At 43.1% G+C, this 17,500-nt stretch overlaps 1 protein-coding gene across 2 annotated transcripts in view; it reads right to left on the reverse strand.

The window, feature by feature from the left end:
- Positions 1-3,092: 3,092 nt before the first annotated feature.
- The window catches only part of csrp1b (cysteine and glycine-rich protein 1b), a 20,289-nt gene continuing 5,881 nt past the window's right edge, over positions 3,093-17,500 (reverse strand). For both annotated transcript variants that reach the window (XM_063215189.1, XM_063215188.1), the window contains exons 3-6: positions 12,060-12,228; positions 8,523-8,646; positions 5,390-5,483; positions 3,093-5,020 (exon numbers count right to left, since the gene is read on the reverse strand). In XM_063215189.1, the coding sequence (XP_063071259.1) occupies positions 4,947-5,020; positions 5,390-5,483; positions 8,523-8,646; positions 12,060-12,228 (461 nt within the window). In that variant the 3' untranslated portion in view covers positions 3,093-4,946. The remainder of the gene's footprint in view (positions 5,021-5,389; positions 5,484-8,522; positions 8,647-12,059; positions 12,229-17,500) is intronic.

Genomic DNA, 17,500 nt, shown 5'->3' on the forward strand with positions numbered 1-17,500 from the left:
CTTTGGCAATACAAAATATTTTTTGTCATGCTAATAAAGCTTCTTTGAATTGAATTGAATTGAGAGAGAGAGAGAGAGTCTTATATGAATCTTATGGTGCCTTACACGTGCTTACACTGTATAATGTGAGCTGTAAGTGTGTATGTATGTACATATGTAGGTAGGCTATGAAGGTATGTAGGTATCTGTAGGTATTTCAATGCATATTTTATTCATGTCCTTGCTGAAGACTTTTCAGTAGCGGGGAGCATTTATTTTTCCCCCATTCCTTTTGCATGCCATGCGACTAACCATGGGACTTCAGACCAGTGTTGCCAGATTGGGTGGTTACCCATCCAATTGGGCTGCTTGGGATGGCCGTCTACAGGTAAAAACGGGAAAAATCAGCTATTTGGCGTTTTTTTTTCTTCTTCTGCCGTTTCAAGCCCATATGAATCAATGCAATTGTTTGAAATTGGACGGAATTTAGCCCCTCTTGGCAGTTTTTGAGCACCGTTTGGGCGGGATTTGATCAGACACATCTGGCAACACTGCTTCTGAGGTGTTTTGAGCTGGCAATGAGCGATCAAGAAAATGAAACGTTATGCATGCGTGCATTCTGAGTATGACTACACAGCCCAATAGATTTTGCACAACCTTACCTGCACCTTTTGAAAGAGGTTTGTAAATGGATGATATTTGATAAATAGTGGTGTCAAAGGTAAATGTAAAGTAAAGTAATCGTGTAAGTACAATGTATGATATCACATAGCTGTTGCACCATTTACTCCATTGTACCTAATGAAGAAGTGTAGATAGACTTAAAGCCATAAAACCTATTTGATCCAATCAGTACACTGTCAGCTGCTGATTATACAACAGGTCCTCTGGTCACTCAGTTAAGTTATCCTACCTGCGTTGGAAGGAAACAAGTGTTTCTTTTTTTTCACCTTACTTTCACTTTTGACCTTATCACCTCTGGTGATAAATGAGTGCTTCTTTAAATATGCCTGGTGTGGTTGACTCCACTACAGTGTGGATGTGATAGTGTTGGGCCACAGTCAATGCTTTGATGGTTAGTAGCACTTACATAAGAAACATATGGCGAGAAACATATGGCAGAGAGGGCATATGCACATGCATACGGACATGCACACACACTTGCACACAAGCCAAACACTGAACACAAACCTGCACCATCAGACCCCCCACCCCCCCTTATACACACACACACACAAACGCAGGCACCCACACACATGCACACGCACACAGACACACACACAGACTCACACACACACACACACACACACACACACACACACACACACACACACACAAACGCAGGCACCCACACACATGCACACGCACACAGACCACAGACACATAGACACACACACACACACACACACACACACACACACAGGCACCCACACACATGCACACAGACACACTCTCACACACACACACCACACACACACACTGCATCCGTCTTGTGTTGGCGCTGATTTATGTTGCCTGAGAAGCAGTGATCCGGGACAGCTGATTGTAATTCTCTTGTATACATTATATGGCAGCTGGATTATCTGCCAGCGTTCATTGTCTAGTAGTTGACCCTGCCTGGATACAAGCCCAAACCCAGCACCCACTTGCCTGCCTGGCTAATGGCAACTACGCAGTGTTGTGTCACATTTACTGTAGGATGGGTGGGCACATAGCATCCACACCCTACCCTTTTATACTCAGCGGAAACAAGCGTAACCACAGCACCCACACAAGTCCAACCCCAGCACCTCATACGCCATATCCCACGGGAAAGCAGACCAACCCCAGCAATTTTTGGACCTTATCTGGGGTGCATTTCTGGAAAGCGTAGTTGTTAGCAGTTAGCAACTTGGATAGTTACCAATGGGAAATTGCATTGCAACCAACAAAGTAGCTAACGTAGTTAGCGTTTCGAGAAATGCACCCCTGATATGATAAGGCTCATCAGAACACCAGCCCCCTCTTTTGGATTACAGCACGTTACCGTATGTTATTATATGGTGTGACGTCATCGGTCGAATGCTCCATTCATTTCAATGGGGCTCCCCAACGTTCGCACGTCTGATATTTGAGATAACGGACGGGTTGGTCTATATCAGACCGCTGTCAATGGCAACAAGACTTTTCACTGCTAAAGCGACTTTTCGACAAGACTCTAATCAGCTGCTGTGATAGACAACACCTGTTGTCTAGGCTACCTGTTGCCTAGCGGTGTTCCACAACGGCACTGTTTTGTTTTGCGCAGCAACAATCTTTTGACATGAAAAATTATAATAAACTTAACATTAAATAAGGAAATGTCCCCGCCATGTGTGAATCGTTTAAGTTTATCCATATAATAAGCGGGTTAACGTTCGGCGAGTCGATCGCTTTGTGGAATAGCAGCACTTCATTGAGAACAAGACGCTCCGCTCCGCGTCGGGGTCTAAAGATTCTCTCTGTCGTGCTGCTATTCCACGGTAGCGACCTTCTCGCCGAACGTTAACCCTTACTTACTGGACTACCTCAAGGCACCTTATCAGATTGTCATATTTTTTCTTTAATGCCTGAGCTGCATGCAATATGTGTTGTTTAATCCTTCTATATAGGCCTACGTTTTGATGTTCAATTTGATCAGTGCAAACCATCACCTCTCATTGCCATATGAATTTTGAATTCAAAGAGGGTAGGCTTAACTCACATATTTGAAATGCCTCTGGTACTAGTTATCAGACGTTGATTCATTTATATCGCATTTGATTAATGTATGGATGAATTCAAACAATACACCTCAAATAAGTCAACAGCAGTCAACAGCAACACACACAAATATTTTTAACAAATGATTTCAAGGCCCACATTGAATACCCTCAAGGCTCACCAGTGGGCCGCGGCCCCCAGTTTGAGGATCACTGCTGTAAGCACACAGTTAACCATCAGCTGTTACTGGTGTGGGGATGTGCCTGTAGCGTGATGTCATCAACGTGCGCCTGAGCCTCCCATGTTTCCCCCAAACAGCTCCTGTCACTCCCTGATCCAGAGTGGAACCCTGTGCCGGCCCACACAGACCCCCATTGTCAGGCACACAGTGGCCAGTGTGTTTGTGAGAGGACTGTGTGAGGACTGGAGCCTGTGGAGCGCCGCTGGGCTCGGTTTTTGTTTTGGGTCGTGCAGAAAACAATGATGACCTCGGGCAGCCTCAGAGTGACAAGATGCATTTTATATCACTGATCTCAAAGTGAACAACAATCACACACCAAAACAAGCACAGAATGACAAGTTATTAAGCAACAATAACATAATAATGACAATAGTGTTTGCAGAAATGTTAGCTCTTTTTATTGTGCCCGCCACATGTCTTCCCTTATGTCTCATTATTGGATGGAGCTGTAATGGAGGTGTAATGTTAAGCCTACTGTGTTAAAAGCGCCTGAAGGTACTTGGGTGTTTTTAAGTGCTCTATTGGCTACTCCTCTAGGCCTCATGTGTCCTTCAATGTAAAGCATGGCGCGTTTGGGTCAAAGACGTCCAACATGTCCTTCAGTGCAACGGATACTTTTGCTTACTGTAAATGCAATTTTTTTTTTATTTTTTTTTTTGGCTTGGCTTTCATGCATTCACTTTTCAAAAAAATGTTTTGAAATTTCATGATTTTCACAGTTGCAAAGGCATCTGTTAGCACTGAAGGGCAGTGTCAAGTTGGACGTCTTTGACCCATTTGTGTACTTACGCACTAATGGACTGAGTCAGGGCTGGACTTGGACAAAAAATCCGGCTTTGGCATTTTCAGCCATGACCGGTCCGCCAGGCCTTGACAGAGACAATGAAGCCTGTGACAACGGTTTTAGTCATCTCTTGTGAGCTATTCAGACCACAACAGCCAAAATGAATATTCAAATCCGTCTCTGAGAGGACAGCTGTAGCGGTATGACCACTGACACCACTACATTGTGGGGAGGACCGGGCCAAAATCATCAACAGTCCACCGGGCAAATGCCCTGTATATGTTATGGCCAATCCAGCCATGGACTGAGTGATGGCAGCTGAGCAAAGTAAACACTAGTCTGCCTCACAAAGGGCTCTTTCTGGACAAGCACACAGGCAGAGCGATAGGTCAAGAGCTAGACAAGCTCAACCAAAAAAGGCTAGACTGGCTTGGCTTATCTGAAACACACCAGGATAAGGGAGTCAAATTACCAATGATAAAACGCGTCAGCTGAGGTTGGAAACAGCACTATGCTAGCTTGGTAAACTAATATGGTGCACTGCTAGGTGAGCTTATCGCTAGTATGAAGCTACAGCTTGCTAACTTTCTTTAGGCATGAATCATATGACTAGTGCAGTGAAATCACAATACCCTATAGGAATATAAGCAAATTGTTTTTCTTATCTCATTACAGAAGGCTGATATTATTACAATTGGCATACTGGTAATGAACCGAGTACAGTAAAGCTATGGACTGTCCTTCCATGAGAAAAACGGTGTCAAAGTTTGTTAGTTTACACATCCAGATACATTATCAGATGTGTAAACCAGGCCTGATTCATATAGTTCTTGGCAAAGTGCTGGGAGAGATAGTGTTTGTGTGGGTTTGTGTGTGTGCGTGTGTGTGTGTGTGTGTGTGTGTGTGTATGTGTGTGTGTGTGTGTGTGTGTGTGTGTGTGTGTGTGTGTGTGTGTGTGTGTGTGTGTGTGTGTGTGTGTGTGTGTGTGTGTGTGTGTGTGTGTGTGTGTGTGTGCGTGTGTAAACAGGGAAACAAAGTATCATGCACACACATACAATACACATGCACATAAACACAGGCACAAATCTTTCTTCATCCACAGGAACATGAGAGCTGTGTGGGTGGGGGACCCTGGGGAACCCCTGTGGTGCGGTGGGCATCGCCCGTCTGCCAGTCGGCCCGCCCGACCGCCCGCAGTCCGCCCGCCTGGCACAGACTTCACTAGGCATGTGCCAACGCTCCGGCTCCCTGGCCAAATCCAAATCCTTTAGGCCCAAAATTCTTGGCGTAGCACGCTGTGGGGAACAACAGAACAACAGTCCGTTAGTCACACCAGTTCTCAGGATCTTAAAGAGACCCCCCCCCACACAGACACACACAACTCACTGCCCTTTGAAGTCTTTTATATGGCAATAGCTCCCCATCTTCATCACATGACATGTAATACCATGAGTACAAATACTTGCCATGCTTGCACTCTCCTTTCAAGTATTCAATGCTTTTTCACAAGTGCATAGTATATGACTTAGCATATAACTTATAAAAATTAAGTAAAATATAAATAATATAGCAAATAAATTCTGCATAATTCAGCTCAATAGTGCTCCTGTACATTACCTTCGCAGTAAATTCGTCATGCTATTTTATTTGTAGACAGGATTCACCTTTGCAGTAGATTTCTCCATCTTTGTCCGCCAGGGTTGTGGACTCTAACCCCTTGCCACATTTGGCACATCTGAAACAGCTCTTGTGCCAGGACTGCAGAAGTCAAACCATGCATAGACAGACAAAGACACACATACAGACACGCACGTACGCACGCACACACACACATTCATGAATTTATGAATTGAAAACCTATAACAGCATGCAATGCTCTTAAGTTACAAGTAAAACATGTCAAATTTAGATTACACATTTACTTTATACTACTCCTGTTTACATATCTACCAGTAGATTATGAGCACTTACGCATTTTGCCTCTGGTTACTTGTAATATTGTGGCCTTTCACATTGACTTCAATTCAAGATCTAATTAATTTACTGCATTAAAGGCGTTAATACTGTATACTGTACACTGGATATTTCAGGAGGAGAGTTTCCATAATTCTATAATATTTATTGTACACAGTAAAGATATCAGTGTTACTGCTGCTTCATGCCTGTTACTTGAATGACTGTACTGGAAAACTAGCTACCAATTAGTTGTAAATATTGCACTTTACAATTGCTTGTAACTTTATTATTATTTCACAATGCTACTGTCACCATGTCAGAATCATCACAATAGGACATAACTGGAAATGCACAACAACACCTCTTCTTAATACATGTTCTATGTATGTCTGCTGTTGCCCAATCTGCACGTTATATGTCTGTAAGGTATTGTATAGGTACTCTAGTGTAATGTATGTGTACTGTCTATGTCTAACTGTCTATGTCCACACCTAAAGTCTATGTCTATGTCTGCATGGGAAAGTAAGAAACGTAATTTCAATTCTTTGTATGACTAGTCCATGTAAAGAAATTGACAATAAACTTGACTTGACTTGACTTGAATATAACTGAGTTGAAATTCACTCAGTTTCAGATAATATTTGGTCCCACTCAAAAACAGTGATAATTTTACTCTGACTAACAAACATTTTCAGAGTACTCAATATTATGTATAGAGCTCAACTCATGTGACTCTACCCAGTGCTGTAAATATCTGGTATTAAACTCTAAAATGATGACCCCCCAATATTACTGCCCAAGTCTGTTCATTTCAAAAGGTTGAACTATCGTACCAAAAATCTCAAAACTATCCTATCCTTTTTGGGGGCTTTTTTTAGGGTAAATTACTGTACACGAACCAAATGGTTGTTCTACGGCAGTGGTCCTTTAAGGATAGCTCCGGCGTAAAATGAAAGTTTCACCATCGATTTCCCATGCCCCAAAATGTATCTAATGATGAGCCATTCCGAGAAATGCCGTTATGGAGTTAGCTTATTTTAAGCTTTTTGGCGAATAACGCAGCCAATGCATCACGGCGGGGCCAATTTGTAAATATTATTTTCTGATGTTTCCCCGCTATATACAACCTCAAAAACGCTACACACGTCATCACAAAGGTCTCGTCAATCAAACCGAGGCACAGAGAAGATCATCGGACCACACAGTCTTTCACTGGCCAGTGTTTTCAGAGGTGTCTCACTGTTGCAACTCTCTAGTCTGACCCGGATGCAGGCTACTTCATCAGGTGGCTAGGTAAACATGATCTGCGTGTATTCTTATCCCGGCTGCGGCCGCAAAAAATGAAAAGCTGGAACCCCGACAGTTTTCACCGACTGCCACTGTCTAAACCAGCCATATTACGGGAATGGCTAATAGCATCAGAAGTGGACGAAACTGACATAAAAACCCTGAGGGATCGCGGACCATGTTTACCTAGCCACCTGATGGAGTAGCCTGCATCCGGGTCAGACTCCATAACGGCGCGGCATTTCTCGGAATGACTCATCATTACATACATTTTGGGGCATGGGAAATCGATGGTGAAACTTTCATTTTACGCCGGAGCTATCCTTTAAGCTGGGGTGCGCCAGAGATTTCAGGGGGTGCACGTGTTGAGGTTGTGACCAAAATTCTGCTTATGAACTTATATTTAGGCCAAATCAAAACCACTGTTCTACGGCAACAGAATGAAAACTTGTTTTATTCACATCATAATGGTACACAGGACAGAATTCTGGTACAAATACCATAATTAGCCTTTCGCAAAACCCCTCCCACAAACGGCCGCCAACCAATCCGAGCTCAGCAACGGTAACTAAGGAGTGTAGAACTTGTCGGAGGTCCGTCAAAAACCTGCGAGTTTAGGGAGACATAAAACGTGTGCCTATGGCACTGTCACGGTCCGACACCATCTGAAGACTGATTAGGACCTTGTTTTTTCACTTTCCCGAAGCAAAAACCTCAAGCGGACTGATAACAGGGATGGATTAAGCCATGTGGAGGCTATTAGCTCCAGGTGATCATATTTAAAAGTAGCAGGCTAACAGTGCAATCGTCTTTTTTGCTAATATAGCCCCCATTCCCCCTTGCATTTAGCTGGCAGAAAACGTACCCTAAACAAATAATCAATGCAGCGCTCAGACTTAAGGACAATAATAGCCTATATGATATTATAGTATTGGATTCACGGCATTATGATTCAAATTTTATTGGGAAACTAGGCTACTAGTTGCGTTGTTTAATATGCGCCAAATGCACTGCCCACGGAGCAGCCCCCACCCTCTCTCCTTCCCGGTTTGTGTCTGTGTAGGCTTTATGCGTCGAGTGTGACAGCAAAAAAAAGTAACACTGAAATGGGGCTGCGCTTGTTCCAACCTTGTTATGAAGATATTAACTGTCAACTAAAACCATTAAAGTGAACAGAAGAGAGACGCCCAGTGTGACTGCCCAAGAGCTGCGCAGTGTGCCCAAAGCCCGTCAAAGGTCTTGGCGGACGGCAATGTCCCAGTTTACACCAAGCACTATCAAAATGTCCTGGTTACAGACATTACATCGCCATCATCAAGTTGTTGTATTTCACAGTTGAATATGGCTTCTAGTAATCAGCGTGTGTAGCCCTATACAAGAAGTGTAGGCTACACACATTTCCTATGAAACGCAGCCAAAATGTGTGCCTGGTTCTAAGTTTTTGACGGACGTAGAAACAATAACTAGGGGGCGTGGCTTTTGCGAAAGGGGAATTATCTTACATCTGGCAACACCGGCTCAGTATTACATAAGGAATATGACGAGGGGACTCACGTTTCCTCCACCCACGACCTTCTCTGCTGCGTACACGGCCTTCCCACAGCGAGGACACATGTCCGAGCCCTTCGGGGCAAACTTGGCGGCGTTGGGGTTGGTGCTCGTGGGACGGTTGGAGGTCCTGCATAAAAGAAACCACCAAAGATTTGTCCATTAGAGTAAGATACATGAAGACCGTTTGTTTCCAGGGGCCGTGTGAACGTCCCTATAGGAGATCCTCGGTTAGGAGACCTTTAGAGACTTAAGGTTGAGAATATATATAAACTTTATTACAGGCTCAGGGCCCACATTGGACACATTACAATACACACATCAACAACACAATAAAATACACATACAATAAAAATGGAAGCAAGTGAAGGCATTCATGCCAGTGTTCCCAGATAGTAGGCATATATCTTACAGAGCTACGACTTGGATCAACCAATTGAGCAATAAGCTCATTTTTTGCACAATCAAGCCTGCTCATGAACTTAAAGGTAAGATTTCTTAACAGTGCCATAAAAGTAGTTAGACCAAATTTGCAGAATAACCCACTTGCTCTAGTTCTCCTTGGTTTCTTCAGGAGAATCCTAAAACAATCATTGTAAGCTACCTTCAGTTTCAGTAGACTCTCCTTCTTGTATCTGATCCAGAGAGGAGCTGTATAAAGAGGGGAGCAGTAAGTCCGAAACAGGTTGACTTTGACATCAGTAGTGCAATGATGGAATTTTCGAACCAGCATATTGGCTTGGACATATAGCACTCTCCTCTGTCTGCTCATGTCAGCATCATCCTCCAGAGTATCAGTTAGGATGTGCCCCAGGTATTTTGTGGCATTAGCTACCCCCAGCTCTTCTACAGATACAGTGCCATGAGAAAGTTTGGGCACCCTTTTGGAAAATCATTACATCGGTTTATTTCTCATTGAGCTTTTAAAGTAGCAACTTCCTTTTAACATATGTTAAACTGTAGGGAAAGAGAAACATTTCAGCAGTGGAAGAATTTTCATAGGTGTTATAGAAATAATTGTATGTGGATTTAAACAAAAATATGTGTGTGCATAAATATGGGCACCCTACCATTAATATGAAGTAGAGCTCACCTTTGCTGATCTAATGGCCTTTGGATACTTGCTATACAAGAAGACAAGTTCCGACTGCATGGTGCTACTGAATAGTAGTAATTATTCTATCCAGAACCCCTCTAATTCAGTCAGGTTACTCATCTGTCTTCTTTAGACATCCTGTTTCAAATAAATTCATTCTTTTTCAATGATGGTGATATCTCAAGATTGGTATGACCATTTCAAGACATTGTACTTGTTGTTTTGCATTAACTCATTGTTGAATTTTGATCAGTGCAGTGCAAACACTGTCCTGCTGTAGAGTCCAAACTCTGCTCAGCTCTAATTTTGTGACTGACACTTGAACATTCTTTTGAAAAATATGCTATTTGAAAAGAATTAGTGAGGCCCTTAACTGTAATAGGTTTTACAGTGTGTATACTATCCACACAGACCTATAGTAGGGTGTGTTTTAGACCAGAGGTCATAGAATTTATCGGTGCATTGTTTGCCATGTCCACCTCCCATTGTTAAGGTCAAATAACTCTAGCTCAGTCTCATCTGACCACACTATGATTTCCCAAAATGCTTTTAGCTTGTCCAGATAAGCTTTCTGCATAAGTTTAACAACTTATTTCTGATGGATACACAGGACAGCCTTTTTATGCATCACCTATCCAATGAGCTTTTGCCTTGTGAAAAGTATACGTGGAAGGACCCATGTCTAAGTCTGCACTATCAGCAGCTATGGTCTTGTAATTCTGTGGAGGTGTTCTGTAGTGTGCCTGTTACCATTCTTACCATCCTTTAGCCATGCCCTTTTAACTATTTTTCAACAAACTACAGTTTGTTCAGAGCCCACCATATTTCACTCTCTAAGACAGAACTTAGGACAAGCCTCGTCTGCTATTATGTATGATAAATAACATTTTAATGACCAATCATGTCTGTCTTGGTGACTGAAGGGATTCCAAAGTCATTAAAACCAGTTTGTGCTGCAAAGGTGAGCTCTACTTCATATTAATGGTATACCTTATTTGGGGTGCCCATATTTATGCACACGCATATTTTTGTTTAAATCCACATAAAATTCTTTCTATTACACCTATGAAAATTCTTCCACTGCTGAAATGTGTCTCTTTCCCTACAGTTTAATATGTGTTAAAATGAAGTTGCTACTTTAAAAGTTCAACGAGAAATAAACCGATGTAATGATTTTCCAAAAGGGTGCCCAAACTTTCTCATGGCACTGTACATAAAAGGGAGGGAACTTAATTTTCAGGTCATCCTTTGTTCTACATTACCACACCCTTTTTAGCATTATAGTGTAATATAAAAATCCACACCATAATCAGAACAGATATTTAGAAGCTCCTGGAACCCACTACTACTTGGGGATAGAATGGTAAGGTCATCAGCATATAAGAAGTGATTAATCATCATTTCTCCAACCATACAACCTGTTTGACATGCCCCCAACTGTCTTGACAGGTCGTCCATTTAGGCATTAAATAAGGCTGAAGATAAAATCCCCCCCTGCCTTACCTCATTGCTGACATTAAAAGGTGTAGACAGGATGTTACCCCATTTCACCCGTACACTTTGGTTGGAGTACCAATAGGCTAGGATTCGTACCAGACTACTGGGAACTCCCCTTTGCTTGAGTTTATTGAACAGTTTAAAATGATTGACACGGTCAAAGGCACGGGAGGCATCAATAAATCCTAAAATTATAGTAGAGCCCTGACTCCTATATGATTCTACAATCTCTTTCAGTGCATAAATACATTGGTCAGTGCTATGTTTAGTAATAATATAGAATAATGTAGAAGACATATTGTGTTGTCGGCTGTTCAAATAACATAGCCAAACAGCTGCTGCTGAAGCTTGGACTGTGCTTATTTAGCGTAGCCAATGTTGTATGTAAGTTAATGAGACATTCGGTTTATTTCCCCCAAAAGAGGTGGGACAGTTCGTTCACGAACAAAGTACTCAGATGGCCGGTTATACGTATAGCACCTCGATGACACGATGTACTGGTACTGCTCAAAAGGCCCATCTGACCTCATTCAGATACGTTGTGATTACAGTCAAAGGGAAGACTGAGGATATTGAGTTTACAGCAGCAGAGCTCAGTTGATCACAATCAGAGGTGGGAAAAGTAAGAGTAAAAGTTAAAAAAAAAAACCCCGAAACAGAGGTAACTTATCTTTCCGTCCAACACAGATAACTTTTTTGAGTGTAGACCAGTGTACTTGGCTTCCAATCAGCTGACTCTGCACTGGTTGCATGCAGTTTGTGGAGGGTCCTTGTTAGGTTTTTAATATTTTTGAGTTTACAACACAGTCTATCTACCTCATTAGGTACAATGGAGTAAATAGTGTAACAGCTATGTAGTATATCAGGTGCTAGTGTTGTGCTTACACCATACATTAACTTTTACGTTTACTTTTGACCCCTCTGGTCACAGTGTACCGGCAGTTAGTTACCCTTCTGGTTTGATGCCCAGGTGTGAACCGGTGTCCATGCTTAGCGTCCCTGCTCCTCCACCGAACCCGTAGCCTTTTGGCCCATACTTCTTGCCGTAGCAGGACTTGCAGTAGATCTCGTCCTCATGGACGGCTACTGTAGTGCTGTCCAGGTTCTTCTTACAGGCCACTGACGGGGGTGCAGGAACACAAACACAAGCGCACACACATGCACGCACGCACGCACGCACGCACGCACAAACACAAACACACACACACACACACAGAGGAAACATTAGGCCTGCACACAACATTACATCATTATTACCTCACTATAATTAGTGAAATGTTACACAGGTGAGGTCATAATTCTAAACGTTATAAAACAAATGTTCTCCCCCAACTCACAGTGCCTATTTGATGTCGCATGAGATTGTCCACTGGCATTAAGTACTGTATGTCCATGACTGAACTATGGCACATTAAAGTCAACCAGCCCAACCACAATGGACAGCACAATACAAAGAACATCGACTGTAATGGTGTGGACATACAATATACACAAGGCTTTGCAGGACTTATTGAACTATCAGCAGGCCCTGGGATAGCCTTTAGACACCATCACAATGACATTCCATAATGGCTTAGTACATTAAGATTCCACATAGCTCTCATAGCACTTTCACGTGACTAGGGCTGTAACCAGACATTTTCAAATACAGAGGTCAAATACTGCGTGCTGTACTGCATACTGTACATTTAGAATGCTTCAAACACTTCAGTCAAACTCTGTTTGTTTTCATTAATCACTGCCTTGAGGATAAATGGTGATCGCGTATACAGACTGAATTTCTCATTGTTGATCATATATCGATTTTCATCATACGTAGATACATTTTACATTACTGAAAAAATGTACCGAGGACCAGGGGTGTATCCAGCTTTTCAAAAAGTGGGGGTGTTCTCAGATGAAATATAGCTCCCAATCCCCCCCGCCCCTCACGCCAATTTCAATATGCCTAGTAGGTCTTTCAATAGGCCTTCGTATATACCATAATGTATTTGTACAGACACAAATTGCTCTTGCAAGTACATCCATACTGGTTTATATGCAGCATCACAGTATATTGTATGTATCACAGCTAGCCTATATGATTCAAAAACCCAAACTCTCTGGAAAGCAATCAGTATCCATGACTAAAATTCTCTGCTGGGCTTGCCTTGCACCAAGTTTTGCTTTCATTTGGTAAACTCTCTGTCTCACATACACTCACAGACACTGGAAATTAACTTGTCAACCCAAGAGTCCAATATCTGCCCCCAAAATCAACCAGCCCCTCATAACAACAAGTTGATCATTTATCCGTTTCATCCATTCTAATGCCATAGTGAATTTTGCCATACTGTGTTGCTGCAAAGCAGATATTTAATACTAAGCCTAATGTGATGGTTGTTGTAAGTTGTGATATTAAATGAAGGCTATAGCCTAATACGCACGCAGGCAACACACTTGCAACTTGGCTGAAAAACATAAGCCACTTCACTGCACCAGTTTGAAAACTATTATTGATAAAAGAGCAGATGCACTCCTACAGTATGCCTATGTATTTTTAATAGTCCTATGGAAATGATACGCAGAACACGGGGAAAAAACTTTTATCAATTAACAAAATTGTAGGCAAAAAAAAGATGTTGCAGCATGACCAGCCCTGGTCAGTTTGCAAGCTCTAGTCTTGTCTGAATAATGTTGTGACGGTATGTGCGCAGATCAGTGTCACTCCCTCACAACTCTAGAACTAGTCTCATGGCTGGGCAGACAGGCGTGGTGTCTCATCTCCACTGCATGTATCCGAGCTCACATCGCAAGTAAGCTATTGAACGCAAACAGGCTCTGAGTCCACTGAGCGCAATCCCGAATTCAAACGCGAAAACACATAGCCTACAGATGACCATCCAATGTAGCATAGCAGCACATTCCACAGCACAGCTTGCAACAACCAAACTGCGTTGCGTTGCCTCGAACACGTTGGCGTAAACATAGCACAACACAGCGTAATGTGCAACTCAGACACTAGTAGCAACAAGTCAAGTCAAGTAGGTTTTATTGTCAATTTCTTTACATGCACTGGTCATACAAAGAATTTGAAATTACATTTCTTGCTTTCCCATACAGACATAGACTAATCTAGGTAAGGACATAGACAGTATAGACATAGACAGTACTTATACATGGACTTAAGACAGTATGGACATAGACAGTGCTCATACAGACATTTAAAGTGCAAGACTGGACAACAGAAGACTTGTAGAGGACATACATTAAGAGGTATTGTTGTGCTTTTGTGCTTTTCCTAAAAAAGTCCTTTATAGCGTTCTGACATGGTAATAGTAGCATTTTGAAGAAAAATAAATATTAAAAAGGCCTGTCAAGTACACCGGCAGCAGTGTGTGTGTGTGTGTGTGTGTGTGTGTGTGTGTGTGTGTGTGTGTGTGTGTGTGTGTGTGTGTGTGTGTGTGTGTATGTGTTTAGTGCAGGTAGAAGGTGCGGTGTGCGTCTGTGTGTGTGTTCGTGTGTCTGTGTGTGTGTGTGTGTGTGTGTGTCAGTGTGTGTCAGTGTGTGTATGTTTGGGTTTAGTGCAGAAAGTGCAGTGTGCTTGTGTGTGTGTGTGTGTGTGTGTGTGTGTGTGTGTGTGTGTGTGTGTGTGTGTGTGTGTGTGCGCATGTTTTGAGTTAGTGCAGGTTGAAAGTTCAGTCACAAGTATAGTAGTGCAGGTGGAATGTTCAGTCGCAGATATGGTGGTGGGGGATGGGGGGTTGTCAGTGGCCTTGCTGGCTAGAGGCTGACAGTGGAGGGAGAGTGGGTTGAGTGTTCAGCATCTTGATCGCTTGGTGCATTGTGCTGCTTGCCAGCCTGGTGGTACGGGAACGGAGGCGCCTGTATCTCTTTCCAGAGGGCAGGAGGCTGAACAGTTTGTGTGCAGGGTGGCTTGTGTCTTTGATGATCATCAGTGCTTTCCGGGTGAGGCGTGTGGTGTAAATGTCCTGCAGGGAGGGGAGTGGTACTCCAATGATCTTCTTCGCTGTGTTCACAACACGCTGGAGTGTCTTCCTGTTTTTCTCCGTGCAGCTTCCTCCCCACACTGTGATGCAGTTGGACACGACGCTCTCTATGGTTCCTCTGTAGAATGTTGTCATGATGGAGGGTGTAGCACTTACCTTCTTTAGTTTGCGCAGGAAGTAGAGACGCTGATGGGCCTTCTTCGCCAGTGATGTAGTGTTGGTGGTCCAAGAGAGGACAAATGAGCAACAACATGAACAAATGAGCAACAACAAAATGAATGAAGGTTGTTTATTTTAAATTTACCACAGTCAGACAACCTCTTTTCATAGGCTATTCACCAGAAGTTTACATGAGCTGAAGACTGGCTCTTGCTTGATGTTGAAAAGTCAAATGTAATGCTCGCAGTCGTAGAAAGCCACAACAGTAAACATGAATGATACATCAGACGAATAGGCTACCGGTAGGCTTCTTGCACGGCGCGCGGGCATGATTGAGGAGGGGAAATTATCCTACCTGAGTTCATAGCTTTTCTTCCAGATTGGCGTCTCATTCGGCAAAAATACAATTTCTATTGCACTTGAAAGATAGTTAAAGTTAGGTTATGTTCTGCCATTACCAATGTCTTGCATTTCTATATTCTGCCGGAAGTTTTGGGGAGCTGTCTTTGCTACCAGTCGCTTGTGAATGATCTCTTGCTGATTAGCAACTTGCAAGCTATGGAATTCTGACCGATTGTATCATTTTTTCCCCCATCGTGCATGCAGCATGAAAAGCTGTGCCCGCGCGCTCGGTCAGCACCGCCGCCAGTACGCTCTCAATTTCTCAAACAGCTGTAGTAGCCTAATATTGACGCAACTGTTGCGCTGGAAAAGGCTACAGTGAAAACAGAGTGATACAACGAAAGCAAACATTTTCAATATCCCTACTTTGACAGGAGAACGTGTGATAGGCCTATTTTAGGCTATTTCAAATGGTTATTTATTTTGGTGATGTTTAGTGGGCTAAAGTGGGGGGGATGGAATGACCTTCCAGTGAAAGTGGGGGGGATGCAACGTACACATCCCCCCCGTCGGATACGCCCCTGGCACCGAGGACATGACCTCTGTATCCTCATTGGTAGTTATGGCCATGCACGTGACTGTATGAAATGGCGATGAATGGCACATGGTCATCATCTGCAGTGGATGACCTCGTCTGAAGCTACGTAGTCTCGCCACACTTAAATCTGAGTGTTATATAAAACCCAGTAGGCCTAAATATTTTAATGAAGAATAATGAATACAGCAATTTACGTTCCTGTCTCTCCCAGACGCCAACAATAATTACTTTGGGAGCGCTGTTCTAAATTTCCAATGAACATTAGACTCGTTTTTTCTTGAGAGCCATAACAAATTTGTTTTGGGTAGGTCATTTTAATTCTTTTGGGACTCCCTATGGCTGTTTTGATAAACACCATTTTGTCATTGCCAAGGTTTTTCCTGACCATACAGGTAGGTTGCTCAAATGAGTTTTCGCCTTACAATACACTCACACTCAGCTATTGCGTATACCTGGCTCTCGCCAGACCATTGTGTATTTCTGCTCATGTCGATGAGCTTACAAGAGGGTCTGGAGGACCTTCAGATTCGTCCCACTCCCGAACTGCCATGCAGCCAAACCAGAAAAAAAGAACACAGAAAATAAGAAAAATGTAAACATTAGGCATTGCTCAAACCTGACGTCACTATCATTGCAATAGCCCCGTTTGTTTACATTCGAGAAGCCAGAATTTGTTTACATTGGAGAGGGGCCGTCACAGCTTGGTGTTGTTAGCATTGAAGTTGTCTTTCTCTTTTTTGGGCTTGCCCCTGACCAAGTAAGTCAGATCTGCCTTCATGCCACCACATACATCTGTCTGCCTTCCTCTACTAGCACACCAGCCTCTCTTCTATGCGTGTCCCTTTCATTGCTATATGTATATGCACGTAGCCTACTATAAGTGACATACAGTATGTGTATATTCCACCCTTGTCAGCAGTCAGATCTGTCTACCTAATAGTAGAGTAAGGGAGATCTGTCTAACAGATGCCACACCTGTCTGTCTCTCATTTGAGTAAATAATATCTGTCTCCCTACTATGTCTGTCTCTCAGCTAACAAAGTCAGACCTGTGTTTGTGACCTCCTTGCGTGTCTTTGGCCATTTCCCAATGTCCAGTGTTCTACCGTAGCCTTACTAGGACGTGAAACGCCCAGTGATTGGATACTCTTTGGTGAACCCCGCGAAGTATCCAATCACTGACCGTTTCACGTCCTAGCACGGCTAGAACACAGGACATTGGGAAGCAGCCTGTGTCTGTCAGCAGAGTAGGCCTGCTACTGCTCCACTGCCCCCCTGACGCAGGCCGTGTTGTGACCTCATCC

This window comes from Engraulis encrasicolus, chromosome 14, assembly GCF_034702125.1.
Source record: "Engraulis encrasicolus isolate BLACKSEA-1 chromosome 14, IST_EnEncr_1.0, whole genome shotgun sequence".
NCBI lineage: Eukaryota > Metazoa > Chordata > Actinopteri > Clupeiformes > Engraulidae > Engraulis > Engraulis encrasicolus.